Raw genomic sequence first — 23,170 nt, 5'->3', positions numbered from 1 at the left:
TTTATTTACCGATGACACGAGGTGATTTCAGTTCTCTTGTTATTCCCTGCTCCGCACACACTGCAAGTAAGTGTAAGACGCATCGGATCTGAACAAAATTACTAACATATTGTTGAGGAACGCTTCAATCGAATGAGTCGCTTGCTCAACCTTGCTGAGCTAAAATGAGCAGCTGCTCTACCGGCTGCAGGTTTATTCCTAGTAAGTATCAATCGTTTATACAATGAAGACTTAATTTCTGCATGCTAGATTTCTACGTGACTATTGATGGTTGTGTCTTTGCGGACTAGAGCGAGCAAAACAACAACAAAAATAATAAATCGCTTATAAAGTCAAGTCGTTTGTACAGTTTAGCCTTGGCAGAGCTGGGGAAAAAGACTTTGTTTCAACTCTGATTGTTCGAAACAAGCGTTCATCACAACTGTACATTTTTCAATAGTACAATAGTTAGCAACACAAAATCACATTTTTCCGCGTTTTGGTGGATGCATAGCTAATATTCCAATCGATTGCTGTAAAAATGAAAGAAATCCCTTGAAAATTGACTGAGTTTTGAGCATTTGAAAGTGAACAATTTGAGTGACGCTCTCGATGTTTTCAGCTTTTAGATGCTAGAAATATTTTTTATCACTAATAAACACTCGGCGCAGGAGGTAATCCAAAAATGTGATGTCCCAGAATTTTGTCCTAAAATAAATCAACAACACTTTTGGTCCATTTACAGCGTCACGTGTCTGATGATGATAAAACATATTTCCAGTATCTGTACGATTTGCAACGTTTGATCGGTAAAGTGTCTTTAGCGAAGTTGTTCTTCAAAAAAAATACACACTGTAAAAGAACGAGAAATATTTTTTTACATTTTTTTTTTTGTTTTTATTGCTTTGAGTTCGGTTAGCTCTCACTGGTTAGCTTACAGTGGGTAGTTTTCGTAGGAAAAAAAATCATATTCCTGAAAAGTGGGATTTTCGAGATATATTTACATATAATTTATAATTGTATTTTTGCGTTTTCTTCTAAATGACATTTTTATCATGGTGAAGTAATTTTGTCCATTCCTCTGGAAGGACAAAATTATTGTATACAACTTTACTGAAGAGGTTCTACTAATTAAACAAACCGTTCTGGCTTTTATTTATTTTATTTCGTAGACGTAAAGTCGTAAAGTTTTTAGTTTTCTTCATGATCAGATTTTTTTTATTTTGGAAATCGTTCGGACGTCTTTAAATTAAAAATTAAAAATCACTAGCAATACAGCATGCTGTAGCAGTGTTGATGGAAAAATTCAATGGTGAGCCGTTTGTCAGAAAATCAATCAGTTTGGGGCGAATAACTTTTCTGCGAGCATTGTAGCGCCTCACGGTCTTAAGAAGAGTTTTTCCCAGGAAAATTTCCTATAAATATCATGTACCGGTGTATTTTTAGGAGCCAACTGGAAATATCTAGAGAATAAATTTTGAAAAGTGAATTTTCTCATATTAAATCGTATGGAAACTTTAAATATCGGGCGCAAAAATATAGTTCCACTGGTCGATCTGAAAAGTTTCACAGTTGTTATAGGACCCATAAGGAAAGCCGAAAAGTGTATGCATTCATTTTTTTATTCCACCCTACTGGACATGTATTCTTTTTGCGAGAAGAGTTTCCACAAGATAAACATTTAGGATCCATGGGACAAAATCTTGGCCCACCCTCCCTCTTGGCTGACCCTCTGCTAAATTTTCTGTACAACTCTTACTTTACCCACTTATTTTAAAAAGCGTGTAATTTGTCTAACAAAATAGGTGGTTCACTAAGGAAGTTCCAGTCTCTGACTGGTTTCGTCCTATGAATCATAGGAATTCATAGGAAGTACTTAGGTAGAGGCTATGCCAAATTATTTGGTCAAAGTAATTTTGACTCATCAACGGTTTGAATGGCTTGGCGTTCTTGATGTCCCAGGCAAAAAAATGTACATTTTTTTAATTAAATACTGGAAATGACGATTACAACTCGTAATTGTCTCGACCAGTAAGCGACATTCGCCTTCGCGGTCAGTTTCATAGGTTACTTTACCGTCAGAAACAAACGTTTGTAAATCCTTTTTGAACAAATTAAATTTAGAAGCAATAGTTACCACAGTAAGTGGAACTTTCTTCTATTTGAAAACGATTTTGTTTTGAATTGATTTAGTTTCAATCACATACATTTCGCTGGTTTCTAACTCAGGCAAAGTGTCAAAAAAATTCTCGCCGCAACCTATAGAAATGTCAAATAGAGAATTCTCCCTCTTTCTCCTCGTTGCGATGCGTGGCTTTGTTTTCGCTTTGTCATTTTGGTTGATTCGAAAAAAGTTTTAAAAAAGTTAAATTAAGACTTATGTGTAATCTATCTTTAAGGTAGTCTTTTAAAGACGCACTGACACAAACCACAGACTTTGAAACTATAGGCAGTGCAAATTTAAACAGCTAAGAAGATAATATTGTGTTCATTAGAGTTATATGCAAATTGTCTTATGAAGAAACTTGTTTGTTGTTTTTGAAAATAAATGACGAAGAATAAATGACAATTGAATGTTTCCACTCAAAGGTAAGACGGAATAAATTCCAAACAGACTTATTTCTGGACTGAATAAATATCATGTATAAAAGATGCGAAACCAAAAGGTCAGATAGTAGAATGAATTGAAATCAAATTTATGGAATAATAAATATATGAAAGAACGAATGCAGGCGTATGAGGAACCAAATAGATGCCCAAACAAACGGAAGATCGAACTTTTCTGGAAGGCTACCCCTCCTTTATCCATTCAGTTTATATCTATCCAGGCTTCTATTGCCTTTCTTAAAATCCATTCGTCCCTCCGAATATTATTCTGTCTTTTATTTATTTAGTCATCATCATTGACCATACATTGAAAATATAATATGAAAATAGAAATCTCTTAAACCTTGTCAATCATAAATCTAAAATAAAACAAAGAAGTATCATAAGTATTCATAATATTTTTTGTGTTTTTTTTCTTTGTTATTATTAAAGCGCTTTACACTTAGTATAGAATCAGGCGACAAAAATGCCTCGCTACTAATTACAGAATAGCTGCAAATTGAATAATACATCAACACTCAACAGTTCTTATTCAGAGTCAACTGAAATACAAATGATGCCAGAACGGCAATTTTTTGTCGTCCTATAATTCAGTCAAATTGAAATAATAGAAATTTTAAAAATTAAAATTATATTTTTATTTAAAAGTTTTGATTTTTGTTTGCATATGTCAATATGTTTTAGAACACGTACCCTTTGGCGGGAATCACTCATTGAAAATTATTTATTCACTACACGATAGTTGTTTTCCTTTAACTAAGCTTGTATACCAGATTTTAACCAATTCTAACTATTCGGGGACTTTTAATCAATGAAAAAACAACCATTTCTCTCGCATTTCAGCTATCAATTTCACTTGAAATGCAAGACCAACGATGAAGAAAGACCTTGAATGGTGGTAGATTGAATGGATTTGGGTCCGAATAGAGGAGCAATTGGATAGGAAAATCAATGAATGGAAAACCGAAAAGATGCAAGGCGTACGATACAACATACTCTATACACGATATGATAAGGATCCTGAAATATAGGGTATAGATGAATGGGAAATCAACTGAACAGGTGTCCGAATTGATGGACACATATTGAATGTACACAACATCGCTCGAATACGAGCAATACTAATGAATGAACGAATAAATGAATGAAAAGAAGAACGATTTGTTGGACCGAAATTCGGTCTATCGAATCGTTCTTGCTATTTGTTGCTATGTATTAGACTGTCTAACACATACCTACTAATTAAAGAAGACATTATTGGTAAAATAGTGTTAACAGAGAAACCAATTTCCCCAATCTGTCATAGTTTCTTTAAAATATGAACACGTTTCCAAATCCATGCTGTACACTAGAGAGCAAGTGAGGTTCCATTTGTTCGTTCCCGGGATCGGCAAGAGTGGCACTGGAGTAAATGGTTCGTTAAATCGAACGGTACAAAAAGATGCACAGATAAGACACCCAACCGTTAAAATATGCATAGTTCACGGAAGCCGGTGATCACAGATAGCTACCCTGTTCTCAATTGAACTGGTTCGTGTACTTCCGACTCCGAGGCATCAAGGCTAATCGGGAACACGGAAAACAAAAGAAGCAATCTTTGCTTGCTAGTCGTTTCCGCGCTTTTAATATGGTTGCCACTTTTTGCCACTCAATTGCAACGGTGTGTGTGTGTGTCTGTGTGATTGTGAAGTTTTGGCTAGCTCTAGTTTCACCGATTTTTGCCTTCATGCTTGATCGTATCAGCTCAAAATAGTGGAGTGGAATGTTATTTCGGTTTTCAGTGCCAAATATAACCTGTCGCTTAGATTCGATTTAGTCCGCAACAGAATCCGATGAAAATTGTCGCATAACAACCGGTAAATTGAGTCTATGAGCAGGTCGGTATACCTTATGAAAACAGTTTTCAAACGCGTGTATTTGAACTAAGCCAGTCTCCTTTTGTAGGTTGTGATTCAGAGCAAAACACAAAAATCTTTTCGGCTTATACAACCGATTTTTGACAGTCATTTACCTAAACACGAGTACAGGCATGTTGTATACCAATTGCACCGAACCGAAATGACGATTTACTTACGTTAATGGCATCGATTAATCCGCAAATCACAAATAACGACAACGCAGCCGTTATGAGTAGACTGCTCCACCCCATCGCATCGGTTGCTTCGCACTAAGGCCCCCGGGGCCTCCCTTCCACTAGGAACCGTTGGTGGTGAGATCGGTTGAAGCCTTCAGGCAGAGGACACACACACTGTGGAGGAAGCTGTATAGAGGGCGAAAACAAATAGAAAAAAATGACAACAAATTAGTCAGTGCACGGCAAATAGTATGAGGTAATCATTTTCGACGACATAAGATTGATTATAGCTCATTTAGAGCTTCAGCATAGAAGTGAAACAACTCAAATTGAGTTTATCGTATTTTAGAATCATCCTTTGTATCAAATTAAACTAATGGGCTAAGCAAGTGCATCACTATTAATTAAAAGCTATCGATGGATTCAATTATTTTCGGAATAGAAGCAACTTGACATCATCGAAATTTCCAATCATGGATCTAATTACCACCGTGGACTGTGGCCAGGAAAGGTAAATAATAATCATAGCATGACTCAATTCGCATCGATTGCGTAATAGGCAATATAATATTTCTCCCAAAGGTAGCAACGGACAACATGCCAAACAAAGAAAATATAGCAAAAGGTACACGCAGGTTGGTCTGGTTTTGGCCTGGTCGGATGGTCATTCCACTTGATCACAGCTTGTCGTAACAAAAACAGTGTTCATTCATAAACATAATGCCCTCTTCTGCTCTACTCAGTCAGAGGACGGATGACCATTAGAAGCAGAAGTTAAAGCTTCGTTTCAATTGAATGATCCTATCTTACAGCACTCTGCCACCGACCGCCCGCCCCCATCATAACAATAATCATCTTCTACGTTATGCTTTCCAACAACTGTACGCCGGTTTCGCATGCATGTCGAGGCGGAAGTTTGATGGGCTCTATACAAAGCATAGCCACTTCCCTTTGGGTGGATTAGATTTCGGCCTATCTGCTGGTGCGAATCGCTGTCGAGTGTGTTTGGCATTGTTTGCTGGTATTCAGTAACGAAAACTAGAGGTGTTTTTTTATTAGTAACTTAAACTTAATCTCTGTTTCCTCTCTCTGAAATGGTTTTGAATTATCACTACAATGTGCACTTAAACTAAATGGAAGCTTAGATCATCATCAATTTTAAACTAGTTAGTCTAAGTTGAACCATTATAGCTGTTTTAAGTGGAATGCTTTCTCAATCTTCTCAGTTCATTTGTTTTGGAGTATATTTTATAGATTACTTTAGATATCTTTCCAAAAAACACCAATACACATATCGTTCAAGAATGTATTCCTGGAGTCAAACAGAACCCTAAACGCAACCCAACATAACCTAACCTAACCTAACCTAGGTAACAACTTATGTAACGGATTAAGTCGTGTTCTCGCGCGCGCGAAGCGTGGACATACGAAGAAGACATGCTCAGCGGTCTATTCCGTATCTACACACTCGAGACACATGGAGAATTCCATATGCCCGAACCTGTGCAGATACTGTCTGAAGCAGCCATGGCCTGACAGAATCTATCACTCTTCGTGGAAGTGGACCACTTCCGCTGCACTCTGCCATCGTAGATGGTTTTAGTCTACGTCGTATACCCCTCGTGCCGTGCAAACCGAAGCACTCTACGTCTTCTTTGATGATGATGCTGATAAGCATCATGTAAGCTAGGACGCGTATTGCCTCGTACGACACTGTGCGATACGCCCTCGCAACCCTCAGGTTCATAAGCCTGTAGGTACTGTCTAACTTACTTCGGTATTTACTAGTACCTAGTGCTTTGGACCACACTTGCCCGCCATACCTCAATATGGAGTCACGCTAGCTAACAGTTTTCGCTTGCTGCCATACAATACTGCAATAGCCATTGAAGCCCTCTTACAGGCGATTTCGACATCCCCAGCAGCTTCAGGGAACGCTTAGAGGCGATGGTGCAGTTCCCGACGCTGATCAACGCCTATTGCTTCGTATTGCGATTATTTACAACTATGACCTCCGTCTTATGATGCGCCAATTCCAGTTTCTTGGAGCGCATCCAGTCCTCGACAACGCCATCTCAACCTCCTCGATCGATTCGCTGAAAATCTCAAGTGTGATGTCATCCGCTAAACCTACGATCATAACCCCTGAAGGAAGGTTTAAGTACCTCGTCATATATGACATTCCGCAGTATCGGACCCAGGATGGAACCTTGCAGAACCCCTGCGGTGATCGTCTGTGCTGTAAACTAGCACTCAATTCTGGAAATAGTTTTCTTCCGGGATGTCTAGTTTCCGAAGCGTGTGGATTATGGAATCCCAGCTAACACTATTGAACGCAATTTTCATGTCCAGTGTGATGATTGCGCAATAGCGAATGTCCCATCTTCTAACCTGGAGTGCTACCTCTGCTGTTTTGATGATAAACAGGATAGAATCCGCCGTAGACTTGCCTTTCCGGAAGCAGAACTGGTTACTCGACAGACCGTTTGCACTTTCGGTGTACCTAACCTAACCTTACCAACCGTATACCTTCGGCAATAAGACCAGCTTCTGTCGCTTCCATCTCTCTGGGAATGTACAGTAATCCAGGCAGTTCTGCATGACTTCCCAAAAAAGTCCAGGGGCCTTTTTTGATGGCCTTCTTTATAGGCAGATTCGGAATCCCATCCAAGCCCAATGCCTAGCTCATCTTTAGGGAGGTGGCGATCACGATGAGTTCCTTATTCGTAATTATTTCCACCTCCTCTGCGTCGTTAGCGTCGTTACTCATACATTGGGTGTTCGGCAGGTTGGCCGACCACCTCTGGTCTGAGTTTGAAATACTGGAACGTCGGTGAAGTGACTCGACAGCCGGAGGCCAAGAATTTTGCTCGCGTGGTGTGGGAAGAGCCCCTTTATCTCCAGTATCGCTGGTGATTGTTCTGCGCCATCTCACCCTTGGTCTTGGCCATTGCTCGTTCGAAGACGCGCTCTGCCGAGGGCCACTATCGCATCGGTTCACCAACAGACTGGTAGCCTTCCATGCCTAGGCTGGCGGTTCCTAGGCTTGATGGCGTCACACGCCCGCCCCTCGCTCTCGTCTAATTGCTTTCGAAAATATTTTTGCCTCAAAATGCTGTATTCTCCACCCACGGAGGGCTGAAGTGTTAATTTTACTCGCCGCATGCTCGCCAGATGGTCACTATAAGTATAGCCATTGTCTAGCCCCCCGTTCGTGATCAGTCCTGGACTACAGAACATCACATTGATGGTAGACTCCGTGCCGTTTCTACTGAAGGTGCTCTTCATGCCGACGTTGGCCAGATCTATGTTGAGCTTTGCCAAAGCCTTCAACAAGACCACACCTCTCTGGTTTGTGCGTCGACTTCCCCACTCAGTTGCCCATGCGTAGAAGTCGCCTGCCACCACCAACAGTGCTAGACCGGTCAGCTCCACAGAGGCTCGGTTGACCATCCTTGCGAACTGTTCGGTAGACTAACGAGGCGAAGCATAGCAGCTGCAGTAATACACTCCGTTCACCTTGGCATCCGCGAATCCTTCGTTTGAGTTTGGTCGGCTTACCGGTCGTGCTCCTCGGGCCAGCTGAAGGATTTTTGTCCTTGCTCGAAGCAAGTAGACCTCCGGCTGCTGATAGATGTTAAGTGGACACTTTGATCATCCCACTTGGAGCTTCGCTACCCTAAGCGCCAGTTTTCCGTCAACCGACGGAAATCTGACAGTGGCGGCCTGGGCCCTTGCCCAGTCGAACTGCACTCTGCACTGCTCCTTGCGACCGCGACTTCACATACCTCGGTGATCTAAGTATTTAACCTGTAGGGTCACCTGCGACGTGAGTGCCCAAACCTGCACCTCATCTACTACTGCATCTTGAACCAACAACCGGTAGGCTGGACCCTTGTTTTTGGCTTCTTTGGTCATCCCTTGCAGGATCGGCGGATGCTATGCACATCCGCTCCCAGATCTTTGAGCTTCGTGTCGCTTCTCATTGCCTTAAGGACTTCCGAGTACTTTGATTCTTTTGTCTAAAGGGCCTTGGTAAGGTTTATGGGCGCCAGCGGTTTTTGGTCACCTCTTTCTGGTTCCTACTCCTTCCCGGAAACGTTAACCACGAGCTAATCGGAAACTTTTGCTACTTGGTGTCCACCGGGGGGAGGGGGGGTTTGTTTGCTTCGATAGCCTGAGAGCTGTGCGCGATTAGGTGCTTCTTAGTACCCCCAGGAGCCGTTTCTCCCGGGATTGCCCCGTTCGTTTGGCGACTGGACGGAGGCGCAGACCGCTGGAAACGTGGTGTCTGTTTGGACCGATTTCGTTGCCCTCCCAGCCACCTATGATTTTCTTATCTCCGTCTTTGCAGCATCAGCCGAGGACCGAAGTATATATAGTACCTGCTTCAGGATCCTCGACGTGTTTGTGTGACCTTTCGCAAACTCGATAATTATATCGAGCTACTCTGACAGCGCTGCTAACTTCGGTAGCGTGTCCCGCTTTCTGCCGACCGCTTTGATTAGCTGTGGTCCTGCCACCGCGATTTCTTGCGCAGATCCGAGAGGCGCTTCCGTCTTTCACTGCATCCGTCTCCGCCTTTCTCGGCGTAGTCCTCTCGATGCCCCCTCGCCCACATTGGTTTTGCAAACCATCTGCAAATCTGCGAATTGTTTAATTGGCTCATTTGATGGGGGGACCGGCTATTCAAATCCATACTGGAGCGGTCGCCAATCTGGTCTCATGGTGGCCTATGCCGAGGCAGTGAGGTCATTGCTAGGGAAGGATGACATAGCAACTTATGGGCAACTATGCCACCTCCGACCGGTGTAAGTCAGGAAAGGGCATCCGATCCCACTCCTGCCTGGTTTCCACCGGGCGATGGATTTGGAACGTACTGCGGTTTTCCGGGACAAGACCCCTGCATCGGTTGTTATCTCATCGTTTCGAAACCGTTGTCACACAACCTTACGGTACGTAAACGAAATCCGACTCAAATCATAAAAAGTTGCGACCAGTTGCCGTAACTGTGAACTTACTGGCGTCGATCCCAATGGGCGAATTCGAGCATTTGGATGGTGGAAGCGGTACTACTCGCTCCGTCAAGGTAGTGTGGCTTTTGTGAGCCCATTGCCAGAATCTCACCATGACCTAGGGTCGCCGATGGTCCGGAAATGCGCTAGCAGTGAGCACTTTAGCGGCCCTCGGTGTTCGCCAAGTACCGACCCGTGGTGACATACAGCTGTGCCAGCCTAACCTAACCTAATTTATGGCGAATTTGGAAGCCCTGCTGGCACATTTTCCTAGGCCAATTAAAAGTAATGATACCATGTCGAAAGACGCGTGATACGTTCCTCTCAACTACCTTGTACTCTTACTCGGGCAAAGAATAATTTCTTTTACTGGATAGCATGTACATATTTTTACACAAACATTTGGTTGTATTCACCAGTTCTAGTATTTTATTTACTTTAGGAATTTTATGTTATAGCGTCTACTAAAAATTTACGGGACACAGGACTTAGAAAAATGTGGTATTCATTAAGTAAGAGTAACAAATATTTACCGTTTGCCTTGACCGCTTTTTTGAGAGGAATGAATTTTTATTTGAAAAAAATAATCCGAATTCCATTTCTCGTCAACTACACGCCTTCCAATAATAAATTTCGATGATGTTCATATTTTCACTCGCAAGAGATGGTCTGCCTTTTTCTCGTCATGACCGACATTATCAGTTGATCCCAAGAAATAAATTACATTTTTTCGTCACACTAGTATTGTAACTCCCAGTCAATTCTCTCTGTCACTTACAGACGTACAGTGAAGAAAGTAACGGAGCAATTTTATGACAATAATCGTTGAGATTACGATTGTACGATTTATCATGTTTTGGCTTCGGACACACCAGAGTCGTTCGGATTCTGCTATGAAGCAAGTTTAACAGATCGTCACACTGTCTGCTCCAAACGACCAGGCCAATCTAAAATCTCTTCCAGCGGACGGCTGATGCTTACGCATGTACCACTGGTCATTAGCTGTCCAGCAAACCTGCATAAAAAGCTGTCCAAGCACACAGGAAATGAGACCCGCTTTTCGCAAACTTTTTCCTCCATTCAATGGAAATTAGGCTTCATACTGCTGCTGCTGGTGGTGGCTTACCGTGTCGCCATTGCGCGCAAGTGATGTCTATTAAAACAACAACAGAAGACACTAATGTGCAGTTAGACGCCCCATCGCCATCATTACCCGATCATCGTCCGCAGGAGGAGGAAGCTACAATCCCCTAACTGACAGAGCGATACAGCTCAGACGCAGCCAAGCCATCACGGAATCGTTCCATTTCAACCTAGCAGCAGCATGGCCGAAAAGTGACACTGCTACTCTGGACCAACGTTACTGAAACTAAACTTAAAGGAGAAGCCCCACTTGTGTTGGCCCTGGACAATGAAATCAGGGAAAACAGAAAAGGAAGCGGAAGCAAATCGGTGGAAAATTTGAGACGCCACACAACAACCGTGCGCCCTGCAGAGTCCCCGCTGCTGGTTTCAGGGTTGCACATGAAAGCGAGCACCGGACCCGACTCTAATGACAATGGTGATGAAAACTGAAACTCCATCAAGCCTTCCAGCGTTGGGCGTGTAATAATCCGTCTTGATTTTTTCGCTTGGCTGCACGAAAACTGTCGTTTGCGAGAGTTTGCCACGCTGTTTTCATTCTGCTTTCGGTTTATTCAATCTTTCGTTCCTGGCTGGGTAGGTTGGACTTTCAGCGAATGCAAACATTGTCTGTCGGACTTGTTAAGCCGTAAGGCAGCTTTGGCCGTGTTTTACTTACTTTCAACCCAACCCCTTTCCCTCGACTAGATTAGGCGAGCTCCACACGCCGGTCGTGGAATTATTGTGTCAAATTGGGAATCGTTGCGTTTTCAGAGCTATGCGCGAAAAAGTTATGAAACGTTAAGTAGTTTCGAAAAAAAAAAAGAAGTTTGGCATACGTGCGCCAACCGAAAGGGTGTATCTTGATTATGACATGAAGGTCATTAAAACCAAATTTTGATACATATTAACTAGTGGTTGTACCGTTGCGAAAAACACGAAAGGTTTGTTTAATCACGTCACTATTCGTGCATATGCGTGCTGTTAGGGTCTGAAAATTAGACAGGGTTATTTGGAAAAACCCTCTGCTCTTTGATGCTTTCGTCCGACATTTCTGAATAAATGAAATAGGGCTATTTCGTGCAACAAGTCAAGGTCCACCTCCCATAGCCATCCACAAGGCTATGCGTGAACTTTACAAACTTTTTCAATATACAAACTTTCATTTTACAAAAGTTAAAAAATGCTGTCATCCATCGAAAAGTGAAAAATAAATGGTAATGGCACTAAATGGTAGCCAATATTGTGAACAAACTCTTCAATTCCGAATACTTTAGATAAATAAACTATCCGTAGTCATACGTGAAGCATGCGGTTGACCATAGACCCTTCTATTTTTTAATTAGTTTTTGATATCTTATTTTTACTGTGGTTCAGAACTGGGAGGGAGAAACGAATACTACACTCAAAACAGAGAACACGCACATGCGTCGTTTTCTGGTAGCGTGTAGCTATCTTCTTGCTGTAACGCATGCATGACTTAAACGAAGTTTTTATTTAGTAACATCAGGAATACTGAATGTGCAAATTTTACAGACTAATTTTTTGAGTCTGTGTTCAATTCAATTCAATTTGCCGTTGTATAAAAGTTTTTTCAGAGTTTTGAGTTCGACCGTGATGAAGTGTGTTCAAAATTATAACTTATAACTTAAAGCTTATGCTTATGATTATAACTTAAAGCTTATGAAATTTATTATATAACATAAAAACAAACCAAAATATTTTGTAAAACGACAATGAAAACAAAAACTGTTTGCGATGAATATTTTTTCGAGCAACGCGATACCTTTCAGTTATAACAATACTCATCGCAAAAAAATGCTTTTTCCTTGGTTCAAATTGACAGTCAATGACAACTCATTCTGGTTCATTTTGATACTCACACAGCTTCGTATCCGTTTCTCCCTCCCAGGTTCAGAATAAACTTTCTAAATTTGTTTATTTCTTTTAATTGTTAATGCTTATCAAGATATTTAATCTGTTTCTACGAACTGAAAATACTATTGGCGATATTTCAATAGAATTTTATTAATATTTTATGGCTTACACGTGAGCAGAACTTATAAAAATTCGTAAAACTTACGATTAGCTAAATAAGTTAAATTCTTTTGAACATGTGAGCAATGCTTAACGGTTTCATCGCATTTTATGACATTTGTTTGCACATTGAATTGACTTTTTCTCTTTGTTATCATGTATTTTTTTTTACACTTTTGAGGGGAGGGGAAGAAAAGAGACGTTAGTTCATTTATCAGTGAGGTAATTTTGTAGGAAAACTTCAGAGCTCCGCCGTGAAAAATTTGCTCTACCAACAGAAAAGAAAGCAAAATGAATCAAAACTGATGATGATTCATCATAAATCATAAGCAATCAGCCTACCTTTACCAATGTAATCGAGACCATTTGCATACAAACGCCATCATCAAAATAAAACCCGTTCACTCTAAAAGGCTGCGAACGTTCGAAATCTGTCACTATCGTAACGGTTATTGGCTGCGGACTGTGATTTTTTTTTTGCTTCTTTATCACTCGTATTAAACCGGCCACCATAAATGTTCCTCTCGAAACTAAACCCAGCGAACGGGCTGCCAGGCGATTGCATCACATTCTGTGATGCAGTTTGCCCGTACAGTGGCGGCAATCGTTTTCGCGGGCTGGCTGTCCACAGCCGGTACGGCCGATTATTAAACTGGCTCGGGCGCATTTATAACAGCAAACACCAGCAAGTTACCTCAAAACAGCTGTAGTTCGACTTGCAAATCGTACTTCGCCGATCGCGAAAGTAAAAGTAACATTTACGATCGGACGCGTGTGAAATTATCCTCACGTACTCCGCCCCGAAGAAACCAGCCCGGTTGGCAGCGAGTTTGTTGCGAGCCGAAATCCAGCGTGTTGTATGAATAAATTATAAGATACAAAGAGCGGACAGAGGCAAAAATTGTCAAAAATGGTAACATTTACACTGCGACCGGATAAGCCAAAGATCATATCAAACGCATAAGTCGGGATGGAATGTCATCATATCCTAACTTAAATGTGAACGAGTCGATATATTAGAAGGGAGGGGATCCTAATCCACGTCTCGATAATCAACTGGATAACATTTAGCTAGGTATAAACTGATGGCATCGTTGACATTTGGAATTTACCCACTAGAAACATAACTTCAATTCTAACGTTTCTCTACGAAGGTAGAAGGGGATAATATAAATTAAAAGTAATGACGGTTTTCTATAAACCAGTTACATAAATTTGTTATTGTTTGACTCAAATTTCCATTAATTTGTTGGTAGTTTATCACCGTAGCAATCAGTACAATTTCGATCAATCAAGCGATAAACCTTTTCATCCATTCATCTCTCTGGCACAGTTTTCTCACTCGACTTTTTAATTAATTCTCTTCAAAGATGACTAGTACAAGATACCTGACTCTTGCAGTATGCAGCAGACACGATTGTCGCCGCACGTGACCGAAAGTCGGGCTAATTTTTATACTGGTAATTTGATGATGACGGCAAGGTGGCGAAAGGTGAAGCAATTTTTTCAATATCCTTGTATGGTCCTGCCATGTAATTTTCAACATCCTAATACAGTGCTGCCATCTAGTTTCCATTTTCATCTGGCTAATTATGCACAAACCACAGCACCGCCAATGCATTAAACCCAAAGTCAGGTAACTTGTCCTAGTCATCTTTGTTCTCAGGTAAACTTAAGCAAATGCGCCACTCGCAAAAACTTTTCTGTTCGTAGTGTGATTCTAGGAACAGAATTAATGGCGCTAAGTTACCTACCCGCATATTACTAATGAATCCGTACCCGAGTTATCTTCATCGAAATATCAATCACTCGAGAGTAAACTTCTGTAATCTGGTTGCGGTTGCCGGATTCTAAATTGCCACGGCAAAGTATTTCGTATCGTTCCACTTCGAGACTGATCAACGAGTCAACCCTTGACCTTCATTGTGAAATGTTTATTTCGTGTTAGTAAGCTTGATGATTGAGATATAATTTATGCAGAGTATCCGTTTCATTATCACTACGAGTGTTAATGGTGTTTTGAAGCTTTAATCTCCAGCATGGTGGTTTTTCATATTGCAGAGCTTCTTTGTGCAAAAAAATAACTATTTATGACTTCATTAACTCGAGTCAACCCAATGATGCCATATGGTATCATTTGACACATAGAACATTTCTCGGCTTAAAATGAAATTAAATGATAGTTCCATCATTTGGCAATACTTTTATGAATACCAACCGACAGAAACAATCACATCAAGTCAGTCAGTCGGATGAAAAAAGAAGAACTATTTACGGGGAATTCTGGGTTAACATTGATTAACCTCCCAGTTTCCCAGAAAAATGAAAAAAGCCGTTCAGGCTAAAAAATTCCCCTGGCAGCATTTCCTGATAATGAAGGAGCATTTGATAATGCATCTCACCACTTAATGCCACAAATGCCTCCTGGGTTGTAAATAAGTATTGGTGAGCTTTGGAGAGCGTCACAAATACTATCGCAAGCATAGTGAGCGTCAGCGCAGAGCAATTATTAGTTTCACATTTCGTGCTTAATTGTCGCGCGTTTTCTAAACGTTGGTAAAACTTAATTACTTCGTGTATTCCAATAAAATAAAATGGGAAATAACAATGAAGGTTAGTGCATTATACTTCATGGATACAGAGACTTACTTTCGATTCCGTGTATGAGTAATCGGTATGATGAATTGGTGAAGGTATTAATCCTTGAAAAAACGCAAACTCAAACTTTCGTTTGCCTTTCAAAAAAAGTTTCATCGAGTTCCTCTCTAAACCCAGGCCCGGATTTGAAAGGAAGGCGAAGGGGGCAAACACCCCGGGCCTTCCGACACAAAGGGGCTCCCCTAGTTCTGCGCCAGACGTAAAGACAGAGTGGTGACCTTTTTTTTGCTCGTCACCTTTCAGCGAAGCGCTAAGTCAATTCAAAATTAAATTTTCCTCCCTCTAATTTTTTTTAAGAATAGAAAATATCTACCCAGGGCCCCCCAGCACCTAAATCCAGCCCTGTCTAAAGCGTATATCAAAAGTTTGCTTGAAGTGTTCTCTACAAAATATATAAGAACTAGCTGCAATTTACTGCAACTCTGCGAGATGTTTTATTTTTCGTAGGTCAATGCCGACCGCTCGTGGACCGGCAGAAAAGAACATCATGTGTATTTCGATATTTGACATTGTCTCTACCAGAGGACACAGTTGAGCAGGTTTATGAAAATTTGCATAAGTTTTCTGCTCTTTTGGCCAACCTCCCTCCCTCTTGCGACTTTAACCACGTGGTCCTTTCCAAAAACTCACTTGAATTTTTACAGTTTTATTATTAACCTTCAGTACATTCTAGATTTCGGAGAAAAATATAAAAAAAACTTCATTCTTGACTTTGTTAGGGAATTCTTATGAATTCTTGACTTGGTGGAAACAATAAATTATAAGTCAGGAAAAAAACCACGTGGTCATTTCGTTAACCCCCCACCCCCCTGCGTGGTCTTTTGACAAACCCCCCCCCCCCCGTCACCCTCTTCATGACCACGTGGTTTAGGAATGGCCCCTAAGGGTTTTCTTTCCTGTTGCTGTTTGTTCGTGATACCTATCGTGCAGTCAAAGAGTCGCATTGAGAACGTATTGGCAACAGCGCATCACAAATGGAAACGAAAAATGTTCTCCGTGTTTCGATTCGGCATCATTTGGAGGTCTTTCGGGTCTTCGGGATTGCGAATGTAGAAAAGAGAAGAAGCTGTTTTTTATACAGACGTTCGTGTCCGCACTACACGAACAGAGCGTTTCTATAACAGCTCGCATCCACCGGAGACATTTTCCCTTTGTTTTTTTATTTGCCTTTGATGGATGTCGTGTGAGGGCTGTTAAAAAGGCTGTGGGAAGAAGAAGCGTAACTTTACCAAAAGGCTTCGTGCAAAAAATGGCGAACTCGGCAATAGAGCGGCTGTGCACTGAAGAATGTGTGTATCGCATACCGAATGTTATATAAAACCACACATGCTATCGTCGACATGGGAATAATGTGAACAGCAAAGACAAATAACATTCGTGTATGAGAAACTAGACGGCAACGTTATAGTCGTTATATTTTATCTGTCGGCTGTCTTTATTCTGCCAATATCAACACTGTCATAGAGGGTCACTCTTGGATGTCATCAAAAAAGTGTCATCGCTTATTACATTTTTTTTCCCTGATCGTAATCCTAATTTGCTTTGATCGTTGCTTTTTTCATTCACCGAGCTTATCTAATATAGCGCTCGGTGAGACTTTACAGAAAGGAATTAGACCAACAAAGTTAGTAGATGACCCTTGCCTAGCTTCCTGGTTTAGCCAGCTCCTTTTTCACACTAGTTTAAAATGGCAAATTCAAGAATTCAGGGCTTTAAGGGGTAATATCCACCAAAAAATTTTTTTTCTTGTCATTTTTTTTTATTGGCTTAAATACGCTAAAACTATCCTAGAATCAAAATCTACATCGCCCAAGTACTGATCCATACTCAAAATTCGTTCAAATCAATTTTTACCGAACTACTTTTATGCTTCAAAATAAAGTTTTTCGTTTATTTTGGCGATGCACGTTTTTGTTTTCAATTTCGAGGCTTTGTAAACTAGTAGAAATTACCTATGATCGATATCGTGTTTCAAATTTGAAGTATAGAGGTCGCTCCATCAAGTTCCGACCGCTCAGCGTCTCTACTGTACATGTTTACTCACAATTTCCATTTGTTTAGTCGATCAGCCATTCTCGTTGTGTACATTTTTTGATACTTATTAACTGTCAGTTATACTCAAAAGTACTTAAATATGAGTGACAAGTTTGAGTTTTGCGTAGGATCGGACGCCACCCCACCCTCGTCAAAGTCACTGAGCATCGCATGTCTGATACCGCGAAAAAGGGGAGGCGCAGTCTTAGATCAGATAAAAAAAGGAAGAAGAGGAAGATAAACCCCAGGAAGGACAACTTTACGGCACAGGGATAGCTGACTAAAAGGTTAAAAAATTATTATTAGGGGCTTTATTATTGCGATTCTTAAATCTATAGCATTTTGAAACTTTAAACACGTTTTTCTCAAAACCATGTTTTCAAAATCGGCGCGCAGTAGAACTGAAAAAGTTTACATCCAACTAACTTGAAATTTTAACTGTAGTTTCTTAATTAGATTTTCTAGTGAAGTACACACGATTTTTGCGATTTATTAACAACAACAAAAGTTATAAACAATTAAAGTTAATTTTTTTTTGCGGTTAAAAATTCTAAAAATATAATCATGTTTACCTCACTTATGTAGAAGATGAAAAAAAATAGTTTTGGTTATGGGTGGAGTTGGGCACGACTTCTACTGCACAGCCGCCATTTTGTAAAAAAAAGTAGTAATAATTATTTTTCTGTTCTCCAAGAGTTGCTTAATCCAACGATATATTATTTATATACCTTACATCTCAAATGTCCTTCAGAAAATTAATGAAAAAAGCCTTGTTTTTTCGAGCATTTGCTGGATATTACCCTTAAGTGCTGTCTCACCCGAATTCTGGATCCAACTTGTTCCGATTTTCTCGTTCTGTTTCCATATTTGGGAATCTTTCAGTATTTCAAGATGTCCTGTTCTCCTTCTCCATCTTTTAGATAAACGTGCCGATTCAGCCTAAGAGCAGATTTTTCCGCTTCTAGTTGAACCAGATGATAAAGTGGCAGAAGGTGTAGTATTAAAGGCTGAGGCTTTCGATGGAGTACCACTCTTAGCTCTATGAATTTATGCAGAGGCCAATTGTTGGATTTTACCAAGTTTAGCTTGAGTGGATGATGCATGCGTTCTGACCACTACAAGGCGTTATTTCAGGACATCCAATGTATTGTGATCGGTGTGAAACCTTAGATTTTTTCAATGGCTCTACTGCACATTTATATAGCGTTTGTAGCCCTGGTAATAGTTTGTTCGACTTGAGCATTCCAGTTTACTTGCTGGTCAAGTATGATTTTAAATATTTGGTTTTAGTGGATAGCTTTATATCGGTGCCCTCCAGATGCAGCTAATGAATAATGAATTTCCTTTTTCGAGTTAAATAGATAATAGAGGTTTGCAGTGATTAACACTCAAACACTCTCGCCTGCACTTTGGGCCATTGAGCTGTAAGATTCAGTGCAGTCTGCATTCTATTAAAAATAACGCAGTCGTGTTTATTTCTAACCAAAATCGCTACGTGTCGCACAGTGCGTTGAGCCATAGACAAAGATCATTTCTCTATTTTTTTATTTAGATACACTAAGGACTCACACGTGTTCACGCGTGGGTAAGCTTAGGAAGTATCACAAATACTAATACAAGCATAACAAACGTCAGCGTCCGAGACAGACATTGAATTCCCATTCCGTGTCGATTTTTCGATGGTTTTCAAAACGTTGGGAAAACCTTAGTTCTTCGTATAGTCAAACAAAGTAAAATGGAAAACATCAAGACGAGCACATACACACATCTGAGTATCTACATGTTTTATTCTGGTAATTAAATAAATATAACATAACAAACAATATACATAAATTTGCTTTTTATTTTCGTTATAATTGCATTTGAGTCACTTTAGCAGTTATGTAAAAGCGAGTAATTTATTTAAACTACAGTTTTCATAACTATGAACTACTTTTAAGGAAAAACGAACAGTTTTTGTAGAAGAATTCAGAAGTTGTTGTTTGGGACAACTTTGCGATTAAGAGAATCTTATAAGATTTCTATGAAATTAGTAGCTCTGAAGGTAATGAATAATAAATGGTCTTATTACATTCATGTGTTTCATCGACGAATTCATAAAGTTTTGATTTTTGTCCCGTCTTCCCACACATTCAACGCACTGTCGTCATCTGAAAAACCAAAGGTCTTATGTGATTCACTAAATCAATAAACTGTCCCAAACGCCAACGCACTCATCCTATACCAGAAACCGTTAATCTCTTTGTAAGAATTGTATATTGTAACGAAAACTGCGGTTTCTATATTTACTTACTTTTACACAATTGCAAAAATTACTTAAGCACAATTATAACGAAGAAAAAGATTTTTTCAGGTATTCCTTTATGCATTATTTTTTATATGTATTTAATTACCAGAGTAACAAACAATTTTAAAATTCTTCAGGATGCATATTATAATATTAAGTCAAGTTGTAGGTCATTTTCAGACGAATTGAAATAGTTGTTCGAAACGGTAGCAGCAAATCCTAGTTCTTCTGGGGAGTTATTTTCAACGAGCTTTGCAAATCGCCGTTTTTAGTTCTGGTTGAGTAGCTTTCAGAATTCAGAATTCAGGATTCCGGAATTTACGCGGTTTCTTTTTACGCGGCACGCATCCCCCGCGCGAAAAGCGACTTTAGTGTATTATTCTTATCGGATCCAAGAAGAGCAAACGGTGACTCCAACCAAATTTCATGCTTTTTCATGAAATACCTTTTTATTTTATTGCATTTTTCCCACTTCGAATTCAATTTCGAACAATATAGAGCACGAAAGACCACGGGGGGTAGGGGGGAGGAGTATAAAAAGTGATCAAAATATGACCACGTGGTTCAGGAACGGCCCCTTAGCAGACAGTAAAAAAAAGAGTGTACCGTTGCGCATGCCTGATTACGACAATAGAAAAGAGCCTTGCGCTTCTTAGGGTCAATAAGAGAATCCTAAGGAAATTCACAGTTCTACTCACAGGACACTGTCATCTCAATAAGCTGTAGCTTTTGCGGCATCGAAAGCAAAACCTCAGAACACTTTCTCTGCCAATTTCGTGCGTTGATACAACACAGGGGCGTATCTTTGTTAAGTAATCATCTATCCTGAAAACCTTAAGGCTGATGGCTAGATCTAGGGTCGAAGTCTCTGGGTCTGGGAGGTGATTTCCTGGTCTCAGCGTAAATGCAAATTTACTTCGGACCTAGAAGGTAGTTTTCTGGTCCCCGGGTAGAAGCGAAATTTCTATGAGACAGCGAAATTATTCTCAACTTGCTCTGGAAATAGCATGAGACATAAATTTGAACAATTTTTTTTTTAAATCCTGCGCACCTAGTTGAGCATGAGCATGAGCATGATTGACCGCCCGCGGTTGCTACTCCGTTATTGCCAGATCAGCTGTAATTGCACAGAGAACCAACAGATGATGCTTGGGACTAACATTCATCTTCAATGTGTAAAAACTGGTGGCCGCATCCGAATGCAGGTCAAAGAAGGAGTGTGTATAGGAATATGTTGACGTGATACTCGCTTTATTGGAAGCCGAGAACACCTCTGCACTTCCACGAGAAATCACTGGGATGTTGGAGAAAAGGTTAAGGTTTGCAGCAGGTTTCGTTTTGGTAAACGATGCGCTGAGTTCGAGTACCGGGTTCATAATAATAAATATCGCACGTACGAGTTCATTATACCTTCCACGGAAGTCATAACGCGATCAATATGTTAGATGAAGTAACACCGCAAAAATAAAGCGCACGCGAGGATACCGGACCTATGACTCAATCAAGACCGACTCAAATATTTGAACATCTGTTTATGTATCTATTATGCAACTACCGAAACGTATCTCCCATTGATTGATCTCAGCTGACTACACAATGTTACGAAAGCTACAAGAGTTGAGTCCACGATAACGCCTCGCGACTCCTATCACTTCTTCGTGAAGTGACCCTATTTATATCGAAAATTATAACACGGTTATAACAAATCTGTAGAAAATACGACCTCATGAAAGGTATCGACGCAAAGTCTCTAGATATTCGGTCACCCGGGCATCTGGCTTTGAGCCTAACAGGTCGACTAACGACGTTTCTTTTATACTGTTCGTCTGTTCTATAAAAGCGATTTTTTGATTTGAGACCGATTTAAAGCAGTAATAAACTAAAGAGTGTTGTAGGGTCACGCACAGGTAAGTGTGGTACATCCTAGTGAAACGCAAAATGGTATACCACACTAAGTGAACGATTCGAACTAAGATATCATAAAACTCTCCCGGGCCGGAGACGCGTTTTACCAAAGCATTATGCACGACCGCTCAATCCCCGACTACCGACGTAGACGCTCGGGAGCACGATATTTCACGCCGATTCTCTATTAGCTGTCGATGCGAGTGTTGCCTATCAAATAGAAAAATTGGCAAAGTTTCATGCATCCAAAGCCCCAATAATTTGAAAAATGCAGATACGCAGATTGACCAAAAAATATATCTTAAGTTTGTTGACAAAATGCCGAACTAGTCATTATTGGGACATAGTATACAAAAACCTCTGCTCAAAAACTAGACAAATCGAAAAAATTGAATTTTAAGAATTCGACTTCGACTAGCAACAATGCACCATACTCTGAATTCCACAAACCACACCAGTACTCTCTGGGTGATGAGTTCAAGTAATGTTACGCGTTATGTTGGCTCATTATTAAGCTGAGCAATAGGGACCTTTTTGTCAAACGACATGCGTAAAAGCAGAAGTAATGTCGAACTCGTCTCCGCGGCACGTTCACACCCGGACTACAGTTTTGTCCTGTACTTTTTTTTTCACTTTCCGGACTATACTTTTTCTGTATCCGACTACACACTTTATCCTGGACTACACCCGAAAGAAACAGGGTGCAGTCTCAAAACACTAATAACAAAAACAAATGCTCTCAAATGCCGTACGAAAAATATGACAACTGAGTGTAGCGTCGCTTGCGTGTTCGTTTTCGTGCTGTAAAGTGTAGTCCAGAACGGTGTAGCACAGCTGCGGAAACGAGCTTGACACGCCATTACAGTATTCCTGAACCCTTTACAAAATGCCAGAACAATTATTATTCATTTCACCGTTTTGGATCTGCGCCTATAAAAATTTAGCATATTTAACAAAACTTAGCTATGGCGTAAAAATAATTATTCAAAAGCTAGTGAAGTCATAAATAGAAAAGGAATGACAATGGATATTAAAACATAGTCATCAGATATATTTCAGTTCGGAAATTCAAGACAATTTTAACATTATGAAATATCGCAAAATAGATAAACAGCAATCGGCTGGTACACCTTTTCATGCGGTGCATAAATGAATGACAGAACAGTACGAAAATGCTACGCTGTGGTAGCTACACATGAAAGATGAATTCGCCATTAAATGACGCACAAATTCATCGCTAAAAAATCATACTGTACTGCACACACTACAACACGAAATATATATATATATATATATATATATATATATATATATATATATATATATATATATATATATATATATATATATATATATATATATATATATATATATATATATATATATATACATATATATATATATATATTTTTTTTTTTTTTTTTTTTTTTTGTTTCAGGTGAAGGGGAAATT

General features: G+C 40.0%; 1 protein-coding gene across 8 annotated transcripts in view; it reads right to left on the bottom strand.

Moving 5' to 3' along the window:
* Nucleotides 1–23,170, bottom strand: part of LOC129723020 (mucin-2-like) — a 176,114-nt gene that overhangs the window by 133,559 nt on the left and 19,385 nt on the right. For all 8 annotated transcript variants that reach the window (XM_055676946.1, XM_055676944.1, XM_055676947.1 and 5 more), the window contains one exon: nucleotides 4,661–4,846. In XM_055676946.1, the coding sequence (XP_055532921.1) occupies nucleotides 4,661–4,735 (75 nt within the window). In that variant the 5' untranslated portion in view covers nucleotides 4,736–4,846. The remainder of the gene's footprint in view (nucleotides 1–4,660; nucleotides 4,847–23,170) is intronic.

The sequence above is a fragment of the Wyeomyia smithii genome, chromosome 2 (genome assembly GCF_029784165.1).
Source record: "Wyeomyia smithii strain HCP4-BCI-WySm-NY-G18 chromosome 2, ASM2978416v1, whole genome shotgun sequence".
Lineage (NCBI taxonomy): Eukaryota > Metazoa > Arthropoda > Insecta > Diptera > Culicidae > Wyeomyia > Wyeomyia smithii.
The sequence above is the reverse complement of the archived record's forward strand: the minus strand, read 5'-3'. Positions and strand labels throughout refer to the sequence as shown.